The sequence below is a fragment of the Oreochromis niloticus genome, linkage group LG11, assembly GCF_001858045.2.
Source record: "Oreochromis niloticus isolate F11D_XX linkage group LG11, O_niloticus_UMD_NMBU, whole genome shotgun sequence".
NCBI classification, from domain to species: Eukaryota; Metazoa; Chordata; class Actinopteri; order Cichliformes; family Cichlidae; genus Oreochromis; species Oreochromis niloticus.
Window position 1 is genome coordinate 12,126,722 of NC_031976.2, and position 16,390 is coordinate 12,143,111.

General features: G+C 40.1%; 3 protein-coding genes across 5 annotated transcripts; 2 read left to right on the top strand and 1 right to left on the bottom strand.

Moving 5' to 3' along the window:
* The first annotated feature begins 39 nt into the window (after window positions 1-39).
* Window positions 40-3,541, top strand: LOC100693333 (coiled-coil domain-containing protein 127). Of its 3 annotated transcripts, none has more exons than XM_003443689.3 (4): window positions 40-183; window positions 715-852; window positions 1,622-1,866; window positions 2,083-3,541. In XM_003443689.3, exons 2-4 carry the CDS (start codon window positions 723-725, stop codon window positions 2,527-2,529), a joined length of 822 nt encoding a protein of 273 aa, XP_003443737.1. In that variant the 5' UTR covers window positions 40-183; window positions 715-722; the 3' UTR covers window positions 2,530-3,541. The 3 variants fall into 3 exon arrangements, with proteins under 3 accessions (XP_003443737.1, XP_025767315.1, XP_005450697.1); XM_025911530.1 differs by lacking the exon at window positions 40-183 and adding an exon at window positions 204-376; XM_005450640.3 differs by lacking the exon at window positions 40-183 and adding an exon at window positions 974-1,071 and having other exon boundaries at window positions 713-852.
* Window positions 3,542-8,382: 4,841 nt separating this feature from the next.
* On the bottom strand, window positions 8,383-10,567 carry mrpl32 (mitochondrial ribosomal protein L32). Its single transcript, XM_003443691.5, has 3 exons — window positions 10,374-10,567; window positions 10,027-10,208; window positions 8,383-8,903 (listed from the first exon to the last, which is right to left on the bottom strand). The coding sequence occupies exons 1-3, from the start codon at window positions 10,468-10,470 to the stop codon at window positions 8,652-8,654; spliced, it is 531 nt and encodes a 176-aa protein (XP_003443739.1). The 5' UTR covers window positions 10,471-10,567; the 3' UTR covers window positions 8,383-8,651.
* A 1,125-nt stretch (window positions 10,568-11,692) lies between these two features.
* On the top strand, window positions 11,693-16,334 carry psma2a (proteasome 20S subunit alpha 2a). Its single transcript, XM_003443692.2, has 8 exons — window positions 11,693-11,801; window positions 12,305-12,381; window positions 12,534-12,666; window positions 12,801-12,923; window positions 13,162-13,243; window positions 13,372-13,445; window positions 14,583-14,640; window positions 15,375-16,334. The coding sequence occupies exons 1-8, from the start codon at window positions 11,761-11,763 to the stop codon at window positions 15,489-15,491; spliced, it is 705 nt and encodes a 234-aa protein (XP_003443740.1). The 5' UTR covers window positions 11,693-11,760; the 3' UTR covers window positions 15,492-16,334.
* The last annotated feature ends 56 nt before the right edge of the window (window positions 16,335-16,390 follow it).

A 16,390-nucleotide genomic window follows, 5' to 3' on the forward strand; every position in this document is an offset into this window, starting at 1 on the left:
TTATTAGCTTGAAACCATCTGAGTAAATATACAGGGTTTTTTACTGCAACACTTACAGGAACTTTTTGTAAGCACTTTTTAAAATCACCCTCTGCCGGCTAAGATGGAACGTTAAAGCGTTAAAATTGTATAATCTGCGTGTGCAGGAACAAATGCATAAGTGACCTACACTTTTCATTCAAGGTGAGACACAGCTCCATACATTTAACAGGCGTACGCTGACACGTTGTCGGGATTGCAAAACTACGAAGCCCCTTCGTTCTGTTGTTTTTTTAAAATAAACACAATGACGAGCCACGGCGCCAAATGTTGGCTAGCATGTAGCACATAGCTAGCTTTGTTTGTGGTTAGCTGAGCTGTCAAACTTCCGAATCATGTGAGGCTGTTTTCGCCCTGTATGCCCGGTGCATTGTTTGGATTCATGCTAAAAAGCGATTTGTTAACGCACTTTCACATCCAGTGCTTATTCTAAACACTGTTTTGCAGGTTACACACCCTAGCAGATACATTGGCGTTTATTCACTGCTTTTTATTCAGCGAGTGGCAAATGATGCGATAGTTAATGCAGAGTAAATAATAGACGTGTCAAAGAAAAAAACACCACTGAGAATATATGCAACTCACAAATAAAAATTTAAAAAAGAGTCAATTGTTGGTGATGCTTTGGGCTGATCTCTCTTTGTGTTTGTTTGTGTGTGTGTGTGTGTGTAACAGCGGCCTCCATGAACAACTTGAATGATCCCCCAAGATGGAACATCCAACCAGATCCCAGAGGAAGGGGGGCGGGCGCAGGCGATGGCAACCAGTGGAACTACGCCCTGCTGGTCCCCATGCTGGGACTGGCTGCATTTCGTAAGTTACGCAAGGAGGTTTGCCGGTGTGACTGTGGATGAGACAACAGAGTAGAACAGCATATCAATTTCAAGAGTGGAAGGGAAGTCTTACAATATAGTATTGATGAATGTCATGACAGAGGAGGACGCTAAGGAGCAGAGATGGAGGCAAATGATCTGCTTTTTTGATCTGCTGTGGTGATCCTTAAAGGGAGCAGGCAAAGGAATATTATGATCAGTGAGTCCCCTGGCTTACAGACACACACAGTATACTGTAACTATTCACTGGCACAGTCTCTTTTGTCATTAGAATGCCAAACGGCATTTAATGATTAACACAGAAGTGGGGAAAAAAGTAGACTGAACTGCAGCTCAGTAAAAATTATTGCACTGAAAGGAGACTTTTTGACCATAGCAGGGTATTACCATTCCAGGTTAAGCACAGTAGAGGTTTCTTGCACAACTTTACCTACTTTAAAACAGGGGGGAAACACCTGCAACAGTTGTAATATACAGAACAACTTTTTGTTTTGTTGTTGTTGGTTTTTTTTATTGACAAGATGCACACAACTGCTTGTGTACTTGCCCAGCGTGCATCTGTTCTGATCTGTGTGTGATTGTATGATAGATCATCTCTGTTACTTAGATGAAGTCATTGCTGTGATTTTATAAAATTTGCAGTTCATAAGTAGCTCCAGCTACTCTACTCTTCAGAAAATCATGGCAGTATCACTTAACATCTTCCCCATTTTTTTTTTTTTTTTTTTTTTATCCCATTGCCCTTTCAGGATGGATCTGGACCAGAGAATCTCAGAGGGAGATCCAGAAGGTGAAAGCTCAGTATGACAAAGATGTGTCTACAATAAAAAGTGAGATGGAGGCCCGTTACCGGGAGACACTTACCGAGAGGCGCAGGGCAGCAGCTACGCTGGAGCTGGAGCTGGAGAAAGAGAGACAGCGGGTCAAAGGCTACAAGCAGGCCTTGGTCTCACAGAGCCAGCAGCTTATGGAAGAAAGGAAGCAGTTACAGCAGGTAAAGATCTGCTGAAGGGTTTATAAGGGATAACAGAGCTAATGAGTAGAAATCTATCTCAAGCCTTTGTTTTCTTCCATCTCAGTTACCTGCTACACATCTGTCTTTTGTTGTCCTCCTTTTACATTGAACATTGCACCCATTTTATCATTGTGTCATTTTCTTTTGTAATGCATAGCCTTTACTCACTAACCTTGAATTCTATCTTCTAACAAGGAGCGAGAGTCCTTAGAGGAAGAGAAGCAAAAGTTGGTGAAATCTGGAGCTGCAGGTGCTCTGCTGCATCAAGCTCTGGAAAAAGAGCAGAACTGGTACAACCGAGCCACAGTCACTCTGAAGGAGCTGGAGGGTTTACTTGTGGAGCGGCAGAACGCCTACTGCTCCCTCATCCAGCCTCGAGATCAGCGGCTGGAGATGGAGAAGAACATGCTGCTTAAGGTCGTTAAAGATCCCATTGGGGCAGACCTGGATCTAGAGACTGACCTGAAGGATATTTTTAAGAGAGACAAGCATTGTGCCGACCTGCTAAACATGGACAGGAGGAAGAACGGAAGCCTCATGTGGGTGTACCTCAAGTATTGGCAGCTGCAGATCACCGTCCAGAAACACAAAAGAGCCGAGGAAGCCATATTAGGAGGGAAAATCCACTCAGACACAAAGTGACAAATAGGCAACAATAAGCCGGTGTTTTGGTTTGACTTGAAGAATGTGGCGAGGGTGTGATTTAGAAATGGAAAATTCTTGTTTTTTATCCCCTCTGTGTAATAATCTTTACTTTGTAGGGATGTTATGCAAACACACAGGAGGTCAACGAGGTCTAACAAGGTGAGTCGCAACATCTGAAAACTCCATCCTTGATCACATTTTGATGTTGCACTAATATCGCTTATAGCAGTTCACCTCAGCTGCTCAGATAAGGATTTATTTCATTTAACTGAAGAAAAACAGAAATATTAGAAATATTATTCAGATGGTATCCATATTGGATACAAAAATGCATGGTTTATTAAATATAAAATGATACTTTACAATTTAGCCCCTTTAAAAATGTTGATTTAACGTCCATATTTTTTAATGCCATGAATTATTGTCAGTTAAGATTATATCTCGGAAGAAGAATTTTTTTTATTCGTTAGATAGGAATTCAGGGATGCCATAACACTCTATTAAATCTATTGTTATGTTTTTTGTGGATAATTTAAGTCTGTTGTTGAAGGAGTAATGTGGGAGATATTTATAAAGATAACTCTGGGACTTTCTGTTTTCAACAACCTCTCTGTTCATTGAGTTTCCTCCATTTAAATTCCGATCTCATGATCGAGCACAGCTCGTAGAACAGGGAGGATGTTTCTGATGACTGGTTTGTGGGTACCTCACTACTGTCAGGGACGCTGGACTTAACCGAAGTTGCATGTATGCATAAGTGCTAAATAGTGTAATGTGTTGCAAAAACAAAAAGTAAAATCAAGAAAAGCACATTTAATTTCTTACTGTAACACACATACACACATGCAATGAAAGGATTTACTAAATCCGTAGCATTTTTCTTTGGTTATCAGGCCTCTCTGTGCTGCCATGTTTTCATTTTGACCTTGAGGATTAAGTGCTGGATGCTAAACTGACACTTATAACTCTGTGTGATCATTTGAATAAATTTGTTTTTGTTTAGAACTCAGTTTGCAGGTTGTCCTTTTTTTCCATAGAGACTGATTTTTTGGGGGGGAGGGGCTTCAAGGAGCGGCTTCATCTGGATTTAGATACAGGAAAGATATACTTTAATCCGTTGGCTATGTGGCGGCTCATACTGCATGATTAAAAAGGTGCATGCATGAGGAATATGTAAAAACAACTGACACAAGAATATTGATTGAGGTTTGTGAAATAAGCTTCCAGAAAGTGTTTAATTAAGCTTTACAAACCATAGAAACCACCAACTGTGACAAAATTGCATTTTCCTCCTGGGACAAATTTATAGTTCACATCAGGCTCGATTCTACAGCACCCAGAGCTTTTATGCAAATTATAGCACATCTTTTTTTTTTTTAGAATTATTTAGTTGCTGAAGATATGACACTACTACAAATATCAGTAAAGCATGTGAGATAACATCCTCGAGCATAAAAATAGTACTTCTAAAATAGTCAATTTTAGAAGAATATTTGATTTTGTTAATACCACTGAGAAATCTACTACAACAAAGGCTGTGATCACTCCCTTCTCTGAACCCGATCAGAGGTTTCCCTGGGAGAGGACATCAGACTCGAGGCCCTGAAGTTCACTCTAACCGGCTTGCTAAGATCTTGATCCATGGTGGCTCCTGTTCCCTGTCTATCTGCTCCAGCAATCGGCTTCTCTTTTATAACAGGCTCTTCTGTGTGCCTAAAGCTGGTTGTAGTACGATCCACCTCCCTGCTGGTGTTGAATAAGGGTAGCTGGTGCTTTGTCATCGCTCCACTGTTGCTGCCCAGCATCAGTATCTGGCTGGGGCTCCTCTCCACCATGAAGTGGGCCACCTGTTGCTGTTTATAACTCTCTCTGCGAATGCTGTCGCTCTCTGACAGCTTCAGCCTGCAACACACAGATCAAGCTTTTCTTACATCCGTGAAACACTAATACTGTGTACAGCTGCGTCACTGCCTCTGTGTTAGTTCGCAATTGAATCGTCTGCATTGTTAACTGCAATAAAACACACTGTACAGCCCTGACTGATCAGAGCCTGGTAAGTCATTTTGCTGAACAAAGCAGATTTTAACTGCTAGTCCCTCTAAGTTAAAATACAACATCACCATGTCATGGCTTTACTGCCAAATTACAGTGAGCAAATAGGCTGCTTCAGTGTAATACTACATTTTAAAACACCACAACAAACTACAAATACACAGCAAAGCTCAAATGAGCATAACACAGAATATTTTACCAAAAAAAAAGTATATTTAGTGAGTCATGGCTCAATATCTAATGTGAGCAACCTACCTGTACTGTGGTCTGGTTTCAAGGACGAGGCTCACCCAGCAGGCTTCATAGCTCTCCTTCTTCCACCTGTTCTCCTCCCGAAGATCACACCAGGAGTTCACCAGGTAGCAGCCTCCTCTGCTCACACAGTGCATGGTGCGGTTTTGTCCGTAACTCAAATGTTAGTAATTTGCTCCAAGATGAATGTCCTCTTTCATGTGGGTGCTTCTACAGATGAATAAAACTCGCTGGATAAAGGATACAACGAGCTGTCAACTCATGCTAAATGTATGTTCAAAACACTGTGAGAAGTGTGTGTGTGTGTGTGTGTTGGCCAATGTCTTAAATATCCAGTCTTGTTTCTATTTTTACTCCTCTGTGTCACATTGTAGTGAACGTAGTGAATGTCCCTGCTTAAGACATCCTGAAGGTTGTTTTTCACATGAAATGGAACTTTAATTCTTTCCACGATGTGACCCAACCAGAATAATCCAAATGAAAGCTGAACGTGAACCTCTCTTTTAGATTTTCATGTACTCGTGAATAAAACTAAGTAGTAATCTTAAACATTAACATTTTTTCTATAATTATTCAGTCACAATTAGTGTCTCTTGGGTTTATATATACACTTTTTCTCTTATACTGTATGTGTTTGCAAGGATCAGTGCATTTAAAGCTGTGGGACGTGTTAATTCATCTCTGTGTGGTGACAGAAAATATAAAATGACTAATCTGCTTAAACGAGATGAATGCAAGGATCGCCTATCTGATCGGGTCAGAGGATCCAGCCTCTTGCTCCTCAAGTGTCTCTCACATGTTGCTGTGGGGAAACAGCTGAAGGCACTTCGAGCGCTAACTGACACTCACAATCTAACTCATTAATCCAAAGCTGCGTCAGGTCCTCGGCTGAAATCACCACACTACAAAGGTGCTCTGTTGCACTCATCGCTGCTACAGCAGGTCAGTAGAGTGCATTCAGTTCTTAAACAGTTTGCTTAGTAATGAAATGATTGATGAGGAGTGGTAGCAGTTTTGAGTTAACAGGGGTCTTTGATTTCAGATGGAAAGATATAAAGGAAAGGTGGAAGGCAGGTTATCACTATACTGGTATTGATGATTGCTACAATAATTAAGAGGGACTTGGGCCTTCCCTTATGACCTGTCATACATGTGGTGTTACCATGTCAGTTGCTCATATATAAAAAATAAAATAAAAGCCAAAGTAATGACAGCAGCATATGTAACAACTAAAATCCCAATTTCTAAAAAGTTGGGACACTATGTGAAATATTTGCATTTGCATTAAAAGGAAAACACATTCTTAACATGAGAACATGAACCATTTTAAGAAAAAAAAGAAAGAGAGGTGATACAGGAGTCTAGCTGCTCAACAATCCTGTGTCTCCTTTCCCATATTACCCATTTCAAGATGCTCCAAATGTTCCCAGTTGCTGAAAGGTGTAGACTGCAGGAAGACCAGTTCAGCACCTGGACTCTTCTACTACAAAGCCATGCTGTTGTCATAGTTGCAGCATGTAGTCTAGCTTTGTCTTGCTGAAATATCCAACACCTTTCCAAACCATCAGAGATGCAGGCTTTTGAACCGAGTACAGATAACAAGCCAGATGTTCCCTCTCTTCTTCAGTTTGCAGGATGCAACTTCCATGTTTTCCAAAAAGAATTTAAAATTTCGGTTAATCTGATCACAGAAGAGTTTTCTATTTTGCCTCTGTCCATTTTAAGTGAGCTTTGGCCTAGAGGAGATAATGTCACTTCTAGATCCTGGATCCTCTTCTTCTTCACATAATAGAGGTTTAACCTGCATTTGTGCATGGCACGGTGAACTGTGTTCACAGACAGTGTTCCTGAGCCCATGCAGTGATTTTCACAACAGAATCAAACCTGTTTGATGCAGAGTCGCCTGAGGGCTTGAAGTCAAAGGCCCCCATCTGACCTTGATTTTTAAATTTTTTTTTGCTTCTGAGAAACTCCGCCTCTCTAAGGTGCTCTTTTTATGCCCAATCATGTTACTGTTGACAATAGTTAGCTGTAAAATGTTCCTCTGGCTGTGTCTTTTTAGTACTGCTTACTTTTCCATCTTCTTTGAGACATGTTGCTGCCATTAAATTAAAAATTAGCTACTTTTTTTCATGAAGCATTAAATATCTCAGATTAAATATGTGATATGTTTTCTAGGCTCTATTGTGAATGAAATATGGATTCATGAGGTTTGCAAAGCATTATTATTTTCCTTTTAATATACATATTACACAGCTTCACAACTTTTCAGGAAATAGAATTGTAATTGTCATGTCTGGGATCTGCATGATGGTCAGTGAGAGGGAATCTTTTTCTAATATCGCCACTTCATGCACACACAGCTCTGACTGTGAGCACAGAAGCCCCTCCCACCTGCTGTTCAAACTTTGTGCTAATGAGGGGTAGCCAATCAAAAGAAATCTATCTTGAAAGGAAAGGGAGCTAAGAGGTAAATAAGGATTATTTTGAGCTTTAATTCAAGCTGCTCTAGAATAGTTCAATGAAGATAAAGTGTTAGAAATTAGCATGATAGGCAAAATACTGAAACAGTGCTAATAAAACGCACATGCCAATAATAAATCATTTTTTATACTTTTGTACACTTACAGTTCACGGGTTCACCACCTTTGTACACCTGCAATTTAAGTATCATTCATTTGATAAAGCAAGAGAGATAACACAAATACAGTTAACGATTAATTTGATGGATTGCATACAAATTTCTACAGATGTTACAAAATATTTTTGGCAGCCCTAATTAAAAGGCAAGTGAAAGCATTTGTTTAAAAATATACTAAATTCTTACTAAAGAATTTAGTAAGAATTTATTAACATAGCAAGATTGCAGCGCTGTGCAAACCAAGTAAACCAAAGTAGTTTCAGTGGAACACTGATAAGCCTGTTCTTATCAAACTATGAGGGGGAAACTGAATCACAGGGACACTGAGGCAGTGGAAGGTATGCTGGACTCATCCCAGCAAAAACAGTCTACTCCAGCGACACATGAGCCACCGTTACATGACTTTGGTTTAATGCCGAATCCTGATTAAAGGAAGTTGTGGCTGAAGCTGCGTTGGTTGCTTGTTTGTACACACCAGTATCCGATCCTGTTAACCGACACTTAGTTTTCTACCACAAGCAATTGTGCAGCCAGTTTAATCGGTGCAGTGTGACTCTGATAAGCATTAGAAAGCAGTATACATGACAGTAACCGTCATGATTTGATGTTAAGTGTTCCAGATCTTAAAAACATCAGACTCTGAGTCATTATTCCATTTATAGTGAAAGCACCTCATCACTAATAATTGTGATTGCATATGTCCATTTTCATCCTACTTTAAGGGGAGAGGTCACACATCGGGGTTTAAATGGGATTTGAAAAAGTAGAATATGTTCATTTTTTTTTAAAGAATTAATGGTGTCCCTCCAATGCTCAGAAGACTGGAGAACGTTTCATAAACAGTCTGGAAGCTGTTTAATAAAGCAGAAGAAGTCATTCACCTTCACCCAAAGAACCAAAGTAGATGTTTTCAAATAAGGAATTTATTGTCAAACCATCAAAAGTATTATGCAGTTAAATTATGTCCATAATCTGACAGTCTTGGCTTTAACAGTTACAAAAATTGAACTATGATATCATCAACTCCAAAGGCATATTTTCTACGGGAAACGCGTATCTGATGTTTAAGCTCTCTGGATCAGTTCTGAACAAACTAATTCTTAATTTGTGGAAGAAAAACTGACCCAGAGACACTGAAATATGCTGTTTGTCGTGGTATATGTCACACACAGCATCAGTAGCTGAACCATGCAGGCCTTTTCCTGGGCCTCTCCACTATCCTCTTGTCTTTGTCCTGCTCCTTTGGGGTTTCCCCCTCATATAGGACCACAGTCTCCACAGTGGGGGCCTTTAATGGGCCTCCTTCCATGGCTTGAATCTGATGACGAATCATACCGGTCTCCTTGCACACCTTAGCGTAACAGAAGCCACACAGGATGTGTTTCTGTTTCAAGTGGCCACACACTGGACACGGCTCGATGTTGTTCTGAGGAAGAGAAGAGTGCAGAGGAAAGCAAACAGGGTCAATGGATGTAAGCGACTGCTTCTCTAAATGTTTCTGATCATCTTTGATATTTCTGCACCACACTTTGTGGTCACGTCATAGTAAACACTACCTATATAAATAATGCCAGTTTTATTTTTCTTTCTTTCTGTCCAGCAAACAGGAGAGCTGCACCACACACACATTGAAGGTGGCCACTTGACATTAGTGTGACCCGTTCAGCTTCTTATCACTTATTTTTGCCCTAAGGGAGTCGAAAAAGAGGCTTACAAGTATTAACATTTTAACCTGGGAGTCTATGAGGACTGATCCAGGGGATGCCACAGGTCTTGCAAGCATGAAACTGAAGTAAAATAAAAGTAATCTAATTTCTCCGTAGTTGAATTTGTTTAGATAGTTTGATCAGACACACTCAAGAGGAGAAACAGCAATGAAGAACTATAAATAAAAATCTTTGTGAGAAAAAATAATTTCCGAGGGAAAAAAATACTTCAAACACTGTATTTTGGGCCAAAGTCCACTGAGTTTGCAGCTAAATTAGAAGATGTTTTAGAAGAATCTTTCAAAGTATCTTTCACAAAGTACACTTTCTACTGAAGATCTGTCTCTATTAAACAGTGTGATCTATGGACGTCACTCCAGCTGGACCCAACCTCAATGAACGTGGTGCTCTCCTTAAATCTTAGCTTATGAGGTAAGTGGCAACGGCTTGCCGCTTGCAGATCTAGCTGCTCAACAATCCCGTGTCTCCTTTCCCATATTTTCCATTTCAAGATGCTCCAAATGTTTCCAGTTGCTGAAAGGTGTAGACTGCAGGAAGACCAGTTCAGCACCTGGACTCTTCTACTACAAAGCCATGCTGTTGTCATAGTGCTCTCCTTAAATCCTAAATATTACCACTGACTGGTTGTACTCGGGTGGTCAGTGGAATCTAGCCATATCGGTTATGGGAATGGTTTTGCAAATGTAATCTCGGATGATTTATTTGCTACAAATAAAACCCTTCTTTGCAGTAAAACTAGGTACCAGTAAGACAGATGTAGCTATAAATTGGTTTAAAGTTGGAAATGACCCACTGAGGTCATCCAGGGACTGCGGAGCGTACCTTGACTTTTATAAGTTTGCTCTCAGCTCTCCTCCTGGTGCGGTTAATCTCGATTGTGCGCCTCTTCTTGGGTGCTGCCATCCACATGATGCTGTCCAGGAGGCCGGGCTGCTGCTCCTCCAGCTGCTGCTCCTGGCCGAGCTGAGGCAAGAGGCTGGGGCCGTTCACAGCCAGACCCGGAGCTGCACGCAGAAGGAAACAACGTTACAGGAATCATTACGACTTTAACTCCACCGAAACAGCAACACGACCATGACTGGTAGTATTAAATGAAAAATGTCTTTAATGAGTGTGTTTGTGTGAATGACCCCATCGTGAAAAGAGGCTATTAGCAGCAGCTCACTCACCCAACTGTGCTTCTAGTCCAGCCGCCTGCAAAAGTCTACTCTCAATGCGCAGCAGAGAGCACCTGAGGCTGTGAATTAACGCGGATAAATTCATCATTTTTGTTACCAACGCGCTTCCTCTTCTCCCAGCATGTCAAACAGCTCACGGTCACTGAGGATCCCTACGTCGTTAAATAGCGACGCCAAGCTGCACTTCGTCTGTTTCATTTCCGGCACACAAAAGGAAGGATTTTGTACGCTGCTGCCATCTAGCGGTTAACTGTGGCGCTGCTATTGTAGCAAAACTGTGCGTCTCAATCCTTGTGTGCATATTTAGATTTGTGTCGAAATTTGAGTTCTAGCTTTTCGGCTGGCTTTTTTTTGTTTGTTTTTTTTGCTATATCTCAATGATTTCATTTTGACTTTGACGGTTTTTAGTTCAGTTTAATATCCAGAGTGAATGTTCTTGTTTAAGCTTTTTTTTTTAATTGTTTTAAAATGTTTCGTTTTAATTAAGTTTCTATTAGTTTTACTGTTATTTGTAATCTTTTTTTTAATGCAATACTTTATTTCCTGATTTTCCACTTAGTGAAGCATGAACAAAACACACCTCCAAACCCACGCACACAGAAGAGGAGAAAAAACAACAATGAAAGACAAGTGTAGGTGATGTTTTCAAGTGGAACACAACTATTCATCTCTGAGATCAATCTAAAAATAGGCAGCTGGGAGTCAGACTTCCAGGTAATGGTTTTAAACTTTTTGGCAAATTCCAGGAACTTCTGTGGGCTTTTTCTTAATAGTGTACTAACATTTGTAAAGTCTCCTAATAAACATATTTGAGGATCCAAAGAAAAGAGTAACTCTAAAAGTTTTGACATAATGCTGGAAAAGTCATGCCAGAATGTGTTTACCTTTGTTTCAATAAACACACGATCCAATGCCTCATCAGGAAACTTGTAATAACATTTATACCAAATTAACAAATACTAAAACGAAGTATTTTCTATAAATAAAACCTTTAGTTTTATGTTAATTTAGTTACCCTAAAGGACGCAAAATGATTTCAGTTCATTTAATTTTTTTGTTCAGGTCTAGTTTTAGTTTTTAGTTTTAGTTCACCATAACGGTATGTAATCACACAAATATCTACACTCAGTTTAAAATATGTAAATATGTATTTTATTTTATTTTAAAGAATAATATATACTTAAGAAAAAATATTTTTTTCAAAACAGTGGAAATGACTAAACTCCAAAGTTTAATGAAATGCAAAGTAAAAATGCTATAAAACGGAGTCATAAAAAAAGAAATATTGATCGAACACACAATCTTCACAGGTGGCGATGTTCACCCGTGATCACAGTTGGAGCTCTCCGGAGCAGCAGAGAAGAAGAAGAAGCTCAAGATGGCGGAACGTGGTTACAGTTTCTCGCTCACCACATTTAGGTAAACTTTGTCAAAATACGGATAAAATTGAGCAGCCACATCGAAGCTTATGGAATGTAACAGTTGCTTTGTGGCAGTAGCGTCATCACATGTATGCATTACGTTTTATTTCAAAACGTAGATGAGGTTTTGGAGCCGCTGGAGTTGATGCACTGTCATTGCCGGATAATGAATCGGCTAACATCTCCAATTAGCATGTTGGCTAACAGTTTTTCCAAACTGAACATTCAAAAGGATAAACTTTGTTCAAACCCATAACAAATGCTCACCTGTTTTAATGCGGAACAGTACCCGAGCAGACTGAAATGGACAGCTTGGTTTTGAATGCAAAATATTTAGAGATTATTTCGGCAAAGCGTCGAGTTAGCTTAAATGAGTCAGTTGTTTTAGATTTTACTTTCAGTTTCGTCTCTGTTAGTTACAATACGCTAATTCGGGTTTCCAATCGTTTATTTGACTTTAACACATAGTAAAGTAGCTTGTTGTGTTTTTTCCTCTTGCAGCCCCTCTGGTAAGCTGGTCCAGATCGAATATGCTCTGGCAGCAGTAGCAGCCGGAGCCCCCTCGGTGGGCATCAAAGGTGAGTCCAGAACTCGACCGTAGCTTTCTGAGAGTGAATCTGTCAACATGTTAGCGACGCAAAGCATAATCGAAGGCTCTGCACATTCAAGCAGAGTTGAAACTGGTTAGAAACTCATATTCTTCAATAACTGCGTGACTCTTGATTTCCAGCTTCCAATGGCGTTGTCTTGGCAACAGAGAAAAAACAGAAGTCCATACTGTATGATGAACAGAGCGTCCATAAAGTGGAGCCCATCACTAAACACATAGGAATGGTCTACAGCGGCATGGGGCCTGACTACCGGTGAGTGTTGTACATTGGCAACCGCTTTGCAGACTATAGTGTGACATTTTGTTAGGACTCTCTTGGCTCTGTATATAAAATGACAACTGAAAGCTAATTGCAGAAAAATAATAATAAGTGTGTCATGTTCGCAGGGTTTTAGTGAGGCGAGCCCGCAAGTTGGCACAACAGTACTTCCTGGTTTACCAGGAGCCCATTCCCACAGGCCAGCTTGTCCAGAGGGTGGCCTCTGTGATGCAGGAGTACACACAGTCTGGGTGGGTATATACTTAAAAAAAACATACACACAAAAGTACACACACTGCTGTTTACTAGTGACATGCTTTAGGGGTAGGATTTGTTTTGCATTGCTGTGACATTTTCTCAAAATTCAGTTCACCTTAAAAGATGTGTTAATGTGTTACTGATTTTGCTGTTTCGAGGTCTTCTGAGAGAAATTTATTAGTGAGATGTAATATTTCTCTTTCTCTCTTGTTTTTCCCCCTCCATCCCTAGTGGAGTGCGTCCATTCGGTGTGTCTCTGCTGATAGCTGGATGGGACGAAGACCAGCCCTACTTGTTCCAGTCGGACCCTTCTGTACGTTCTGCTAGTTCTCAGGACTGCTGCCTACAGCTCAGGATTAAATATTGCTTGTGCTTTTAAAAATGCTTTTGCAGGTCATCCTGCTAACCTAAAGTTTTTTTTATTCTGTTTGTGATTGGCAGGGTGCATATTTCGCATGGAAAGCCACAGCCATGGGGAAGAACTATGTTAATGGAAAAACATTCCTTGAAAAAAGGTACACGTTAATGAGTAACTAATTATTTCCCTGTTTTCATTCATATTACTAAAGTGTTGCATATTTATATAAAACTTATAAGGAATATATATATTATGTCTGATTCCGTCACAGTTTTTCTTTATATAATTGTTTGCTTAAGACCAACTTTAGAACTTATGCGCTTATGAACATTAGTGCTCTAAAGCACCGAGTGCTGCCCCTCTGCAGGCTTCCAGATACTGGCCAGTTTAAAGAAAGAAAAAAGGAAAAAAAAGGGGCTTTACAAAGGTGTGGGGTGGCTAAAACAGGTTGTTTTTGAGTTGAAAGTTGGTTCTGAAAAGTGAATTCAGTGCCAAAGTGACTTAAACCTGCAGAGGGCGACCTCTGTTAAATTAGGTCTATGAGCAGATGGCCATACAACTCACTTGAATTATTTTGTTAAAAAAAGTTCTTAAGTAGTTTATGGCCTTAGTCACACAGGTTGAGCCTCATTTTTAATTATAGAATGATACATATTCAGAGTATAGTAGATGGCGACGCTTACAGTCCAAACTCAAGACCATAAATGAGAAGTGCTGGTAGTCCACTAACCACTGGATAGATCCATCATTAATATGAAATCTGAGAAGATAAATAAGGTGCCTTTCACATTAACTTAAGGGAAGCCCCACAATAAAATATATTGTTGGAAATTAGAATTATGGGTCCCATTTATAAAGTAATGTTTAATTAGAATTCAGTGGTTTTCTGTATTAAGAAGTGCAGAGATGTGTATTTAGATCTATGGGCTGAGCTTGATATTTTGTACTGGATGTATTTGGTGCTTGGTGGCCAAACTCCCATCGTAAAGTCTCTGTGTATTTACTGTGACTGTCTCAATGATCATGTGGTAAACTGTTTAGAGTGCTATATTTCATTTGTGGTTTCTTATAAAGCAGTTTGAATGAGTGGTAACCAATAAGCTCTTCACACAGTTTGAATTTAGACTGTTGACCTACTTTTAATCATCCACTGGGTGAATGCATTTTTAAGGCTCTGTACTTGAATAGAGAACAATTAACACACAGCACCATTTAATGCAAAAAGCAGCTGCTGTGAAAGGGGTCTATTGTTTCAATAGTTCAAGGGTTTGACCACTTTGTTTTTCTTCCTCAGGTATAACAATGACTTGGAATTAGAAGATGCCATCCACACAGCCATCCTGACATTAAAGGTATACAGCTTGTAACCAGAAACAGCTTTGGTCATGTCCACGCTAATACGTTTTCGTTTGAAAACACATCTTTTTCTCTCCGTTTTGGCCCTCTGTCCACACTGAGATGCCGTTTTCGATCAAGGAAAACGCTCTCCAAAGCGGATACATTTGAAAATGCTCTTTTCGCGTCACAGTGTGGACAGCGAACCCGGAGCCTTTTTGAAAATGATGACACATTGCAGTCATGTGATGCAGTCATGTGACCAATTAAACTAAGATAGCGGTGGGCATTATACAGCAGTTGTTTTGTTTGCACCCAATTTTGACAGCCCTATTAAAGATTAATATCAGTTTGTACATGCTCCAGATAGCTTTTCTTCAAATTCTTTAATTCTCACTCACTTTTGCAACTTTGTACTTTTGTGTTACTCGCAGAAACAACTCCACCTCATTGTTAGTCCATTTAAAAAACTCTGTGCTTTTCCTCAACATTTTGCGGCGATGTTTCAAAGAGCCAGAAAGTAAATAAACGGCAGACAGAAATGAGGCAGGTCGAATCGTCTTGCATTTTACGCATTCGCAGTACTGGAATGTAAGTTTTTGCGGCCGTTCCAATGTGGACGCACAACTCTGAGAAAACGACTGAAAACGATAGTGTGGACGCGGAGCGTTTTCAGTTTTCAAATTTATCCGGGCTAGTGTGACGCCACCTCAGCTGTGGTTATTCAAACCATCTCGTCTTTGTGTTCCAGGAGAGTTTTGAGGGTCAGATGACAGAGGAGAACATTGAAGTGGGCATCTGCAACGAGGCTGGCTTCAAAAGACTCACCCCAGCAGAGGTGAAAGACTACCTGGCAGCCATTGCGTGAACTCAACCCCCTCGGTCACATTCAAGACAAAAGCCAGCACAGTAGCCAATTGTCTCATAATGCTGGGTTTTTTTTTTGTTTTGTTTTTTTTGGTAAACCTCTTATAAAGATAATTTGGCCCCATTGTCGTATGATCAGACGTCTTCTGTTCTCCAAACACTAGAGGAAAAAAAAACGTCATTCTTGTCTTGTATGACAGAATTAGACGGCCTGTTGACCATCACAACAGGCCGGCTCCCCAGACCCATTAAATTAATGAGGCAGTCTTTGTGCATGTGCCCAGTGACTGTGCATTGACTAAACTCTGCCAGTGGCAAATAACAGCTACATACCCAGCTGGTATTGTTGTTGAGCACACACCCTGGTGCTGTGAAATGTGACAGTTGGCTACTGTGCAAATGAAAAGGAATGTGGACTCTGATGAGTGAAATCTCAAGTCTTCCATTAAATCTGTTTTTGTTGCTCATTAATGTTGGAAAGGCACTTAAAATCAAGCATAGCCCTCTGGATTTATTCAAAAATGGTATTGCTACACATTGCTTGGGTTTTAAATGTAAATGAGACTTCTTGAGCCCAGGAGAAGCCTTAATTTGCATCCCCAAGGGATTAATTCTTCCTCATCCACTCTGAAACCCACTAGGAAAGAGGATAAACAAAAGGAAGCACATAGGGAGGATCTAATGGGAGGTTTTGAGATTTTACTGTCAGGATCTGATTGCCTGTACAGCAGTTTTACATGATGTACTCTTTTTTTCAGCCTACAAACAGTTTCAAAATTTGTATTTTTTTTCCTCTTCTGATATCTGTCACTTATTCAAATAAAAGCTGATGAGTTGGTGATGACTCCGTGTGTTTAATGTTTGTGCTTTTGTTGTGAAATGGCAGCCTTATCGCGGTGT

Excerpts from the sequence above, each read along its gene's own strand:
- mrpl32 (XM_003443691.5), bottom strand. The coding sequence starts at position 10,470 with ATGATGAATTTATCCGCGTTAATTCACAGCCTCAGGTGCTCTCTGCTG. Across the intron at positions 10,209-10,373 it reads TGGACTAGAAGCACAGTTGG|CTCCGGGTCTGGCTGTGAAC; the intron begins GTGAGTGAGCTG and ends TTCTGCGTGCAG. Across the intron at positions 8,904-10,026 it reads GCAAACTTATAAAAGTCAAG|AACAACATCGAGCCGTGTCC; the intron begins GTACGCTCCGCA and ends TCTCTTCCTCAG.
- LOC100693333 (XM_003443689.3), top strand. The coding sequence starts at position 723 with ATGAACAACTTGAATGATCCCCCAAGATGGAACATCCAACCAGATCCC. Across the intron at positions 853-1,621 it reads GCTGGGACTGGCTGCATTTC|GATGGATCTGGACCAGAGAA; the intron begins GTAAGTTACGCA and ends TTGCCCTTTCAG. Across the intron at positions 1,867-2,082 it reads AAAGGAAGCAGTTACAGCAG|GAGCGAGAGTCCTTAGAGGA; the intron begins GTAAAGATCTGC and ends TCTTCTAACAAG.
- psma2a (XM_003443692.2), top strand. The coding sequence starts at position 11,761 with ATGGCGGAACGTGGTTACAGTTTCTCGCTCACCACATTTAG. Across the intron at positions 13,244-13,371 it reads TGTTCCAGTCGGACCCTTCT|GGTGCATATTTCGCATGGAA; the intron begins GTACGTTCTGCT and ends TGTGATTGGCAG. Across the intron at positions 14,641-15,374 it reads CAGCCATCCTGACATTAAAG|GAGAGTTTTGAGGGTCAGAT; the intron begins GTATACAGCTTG and ends TTTGTGTTCCAG.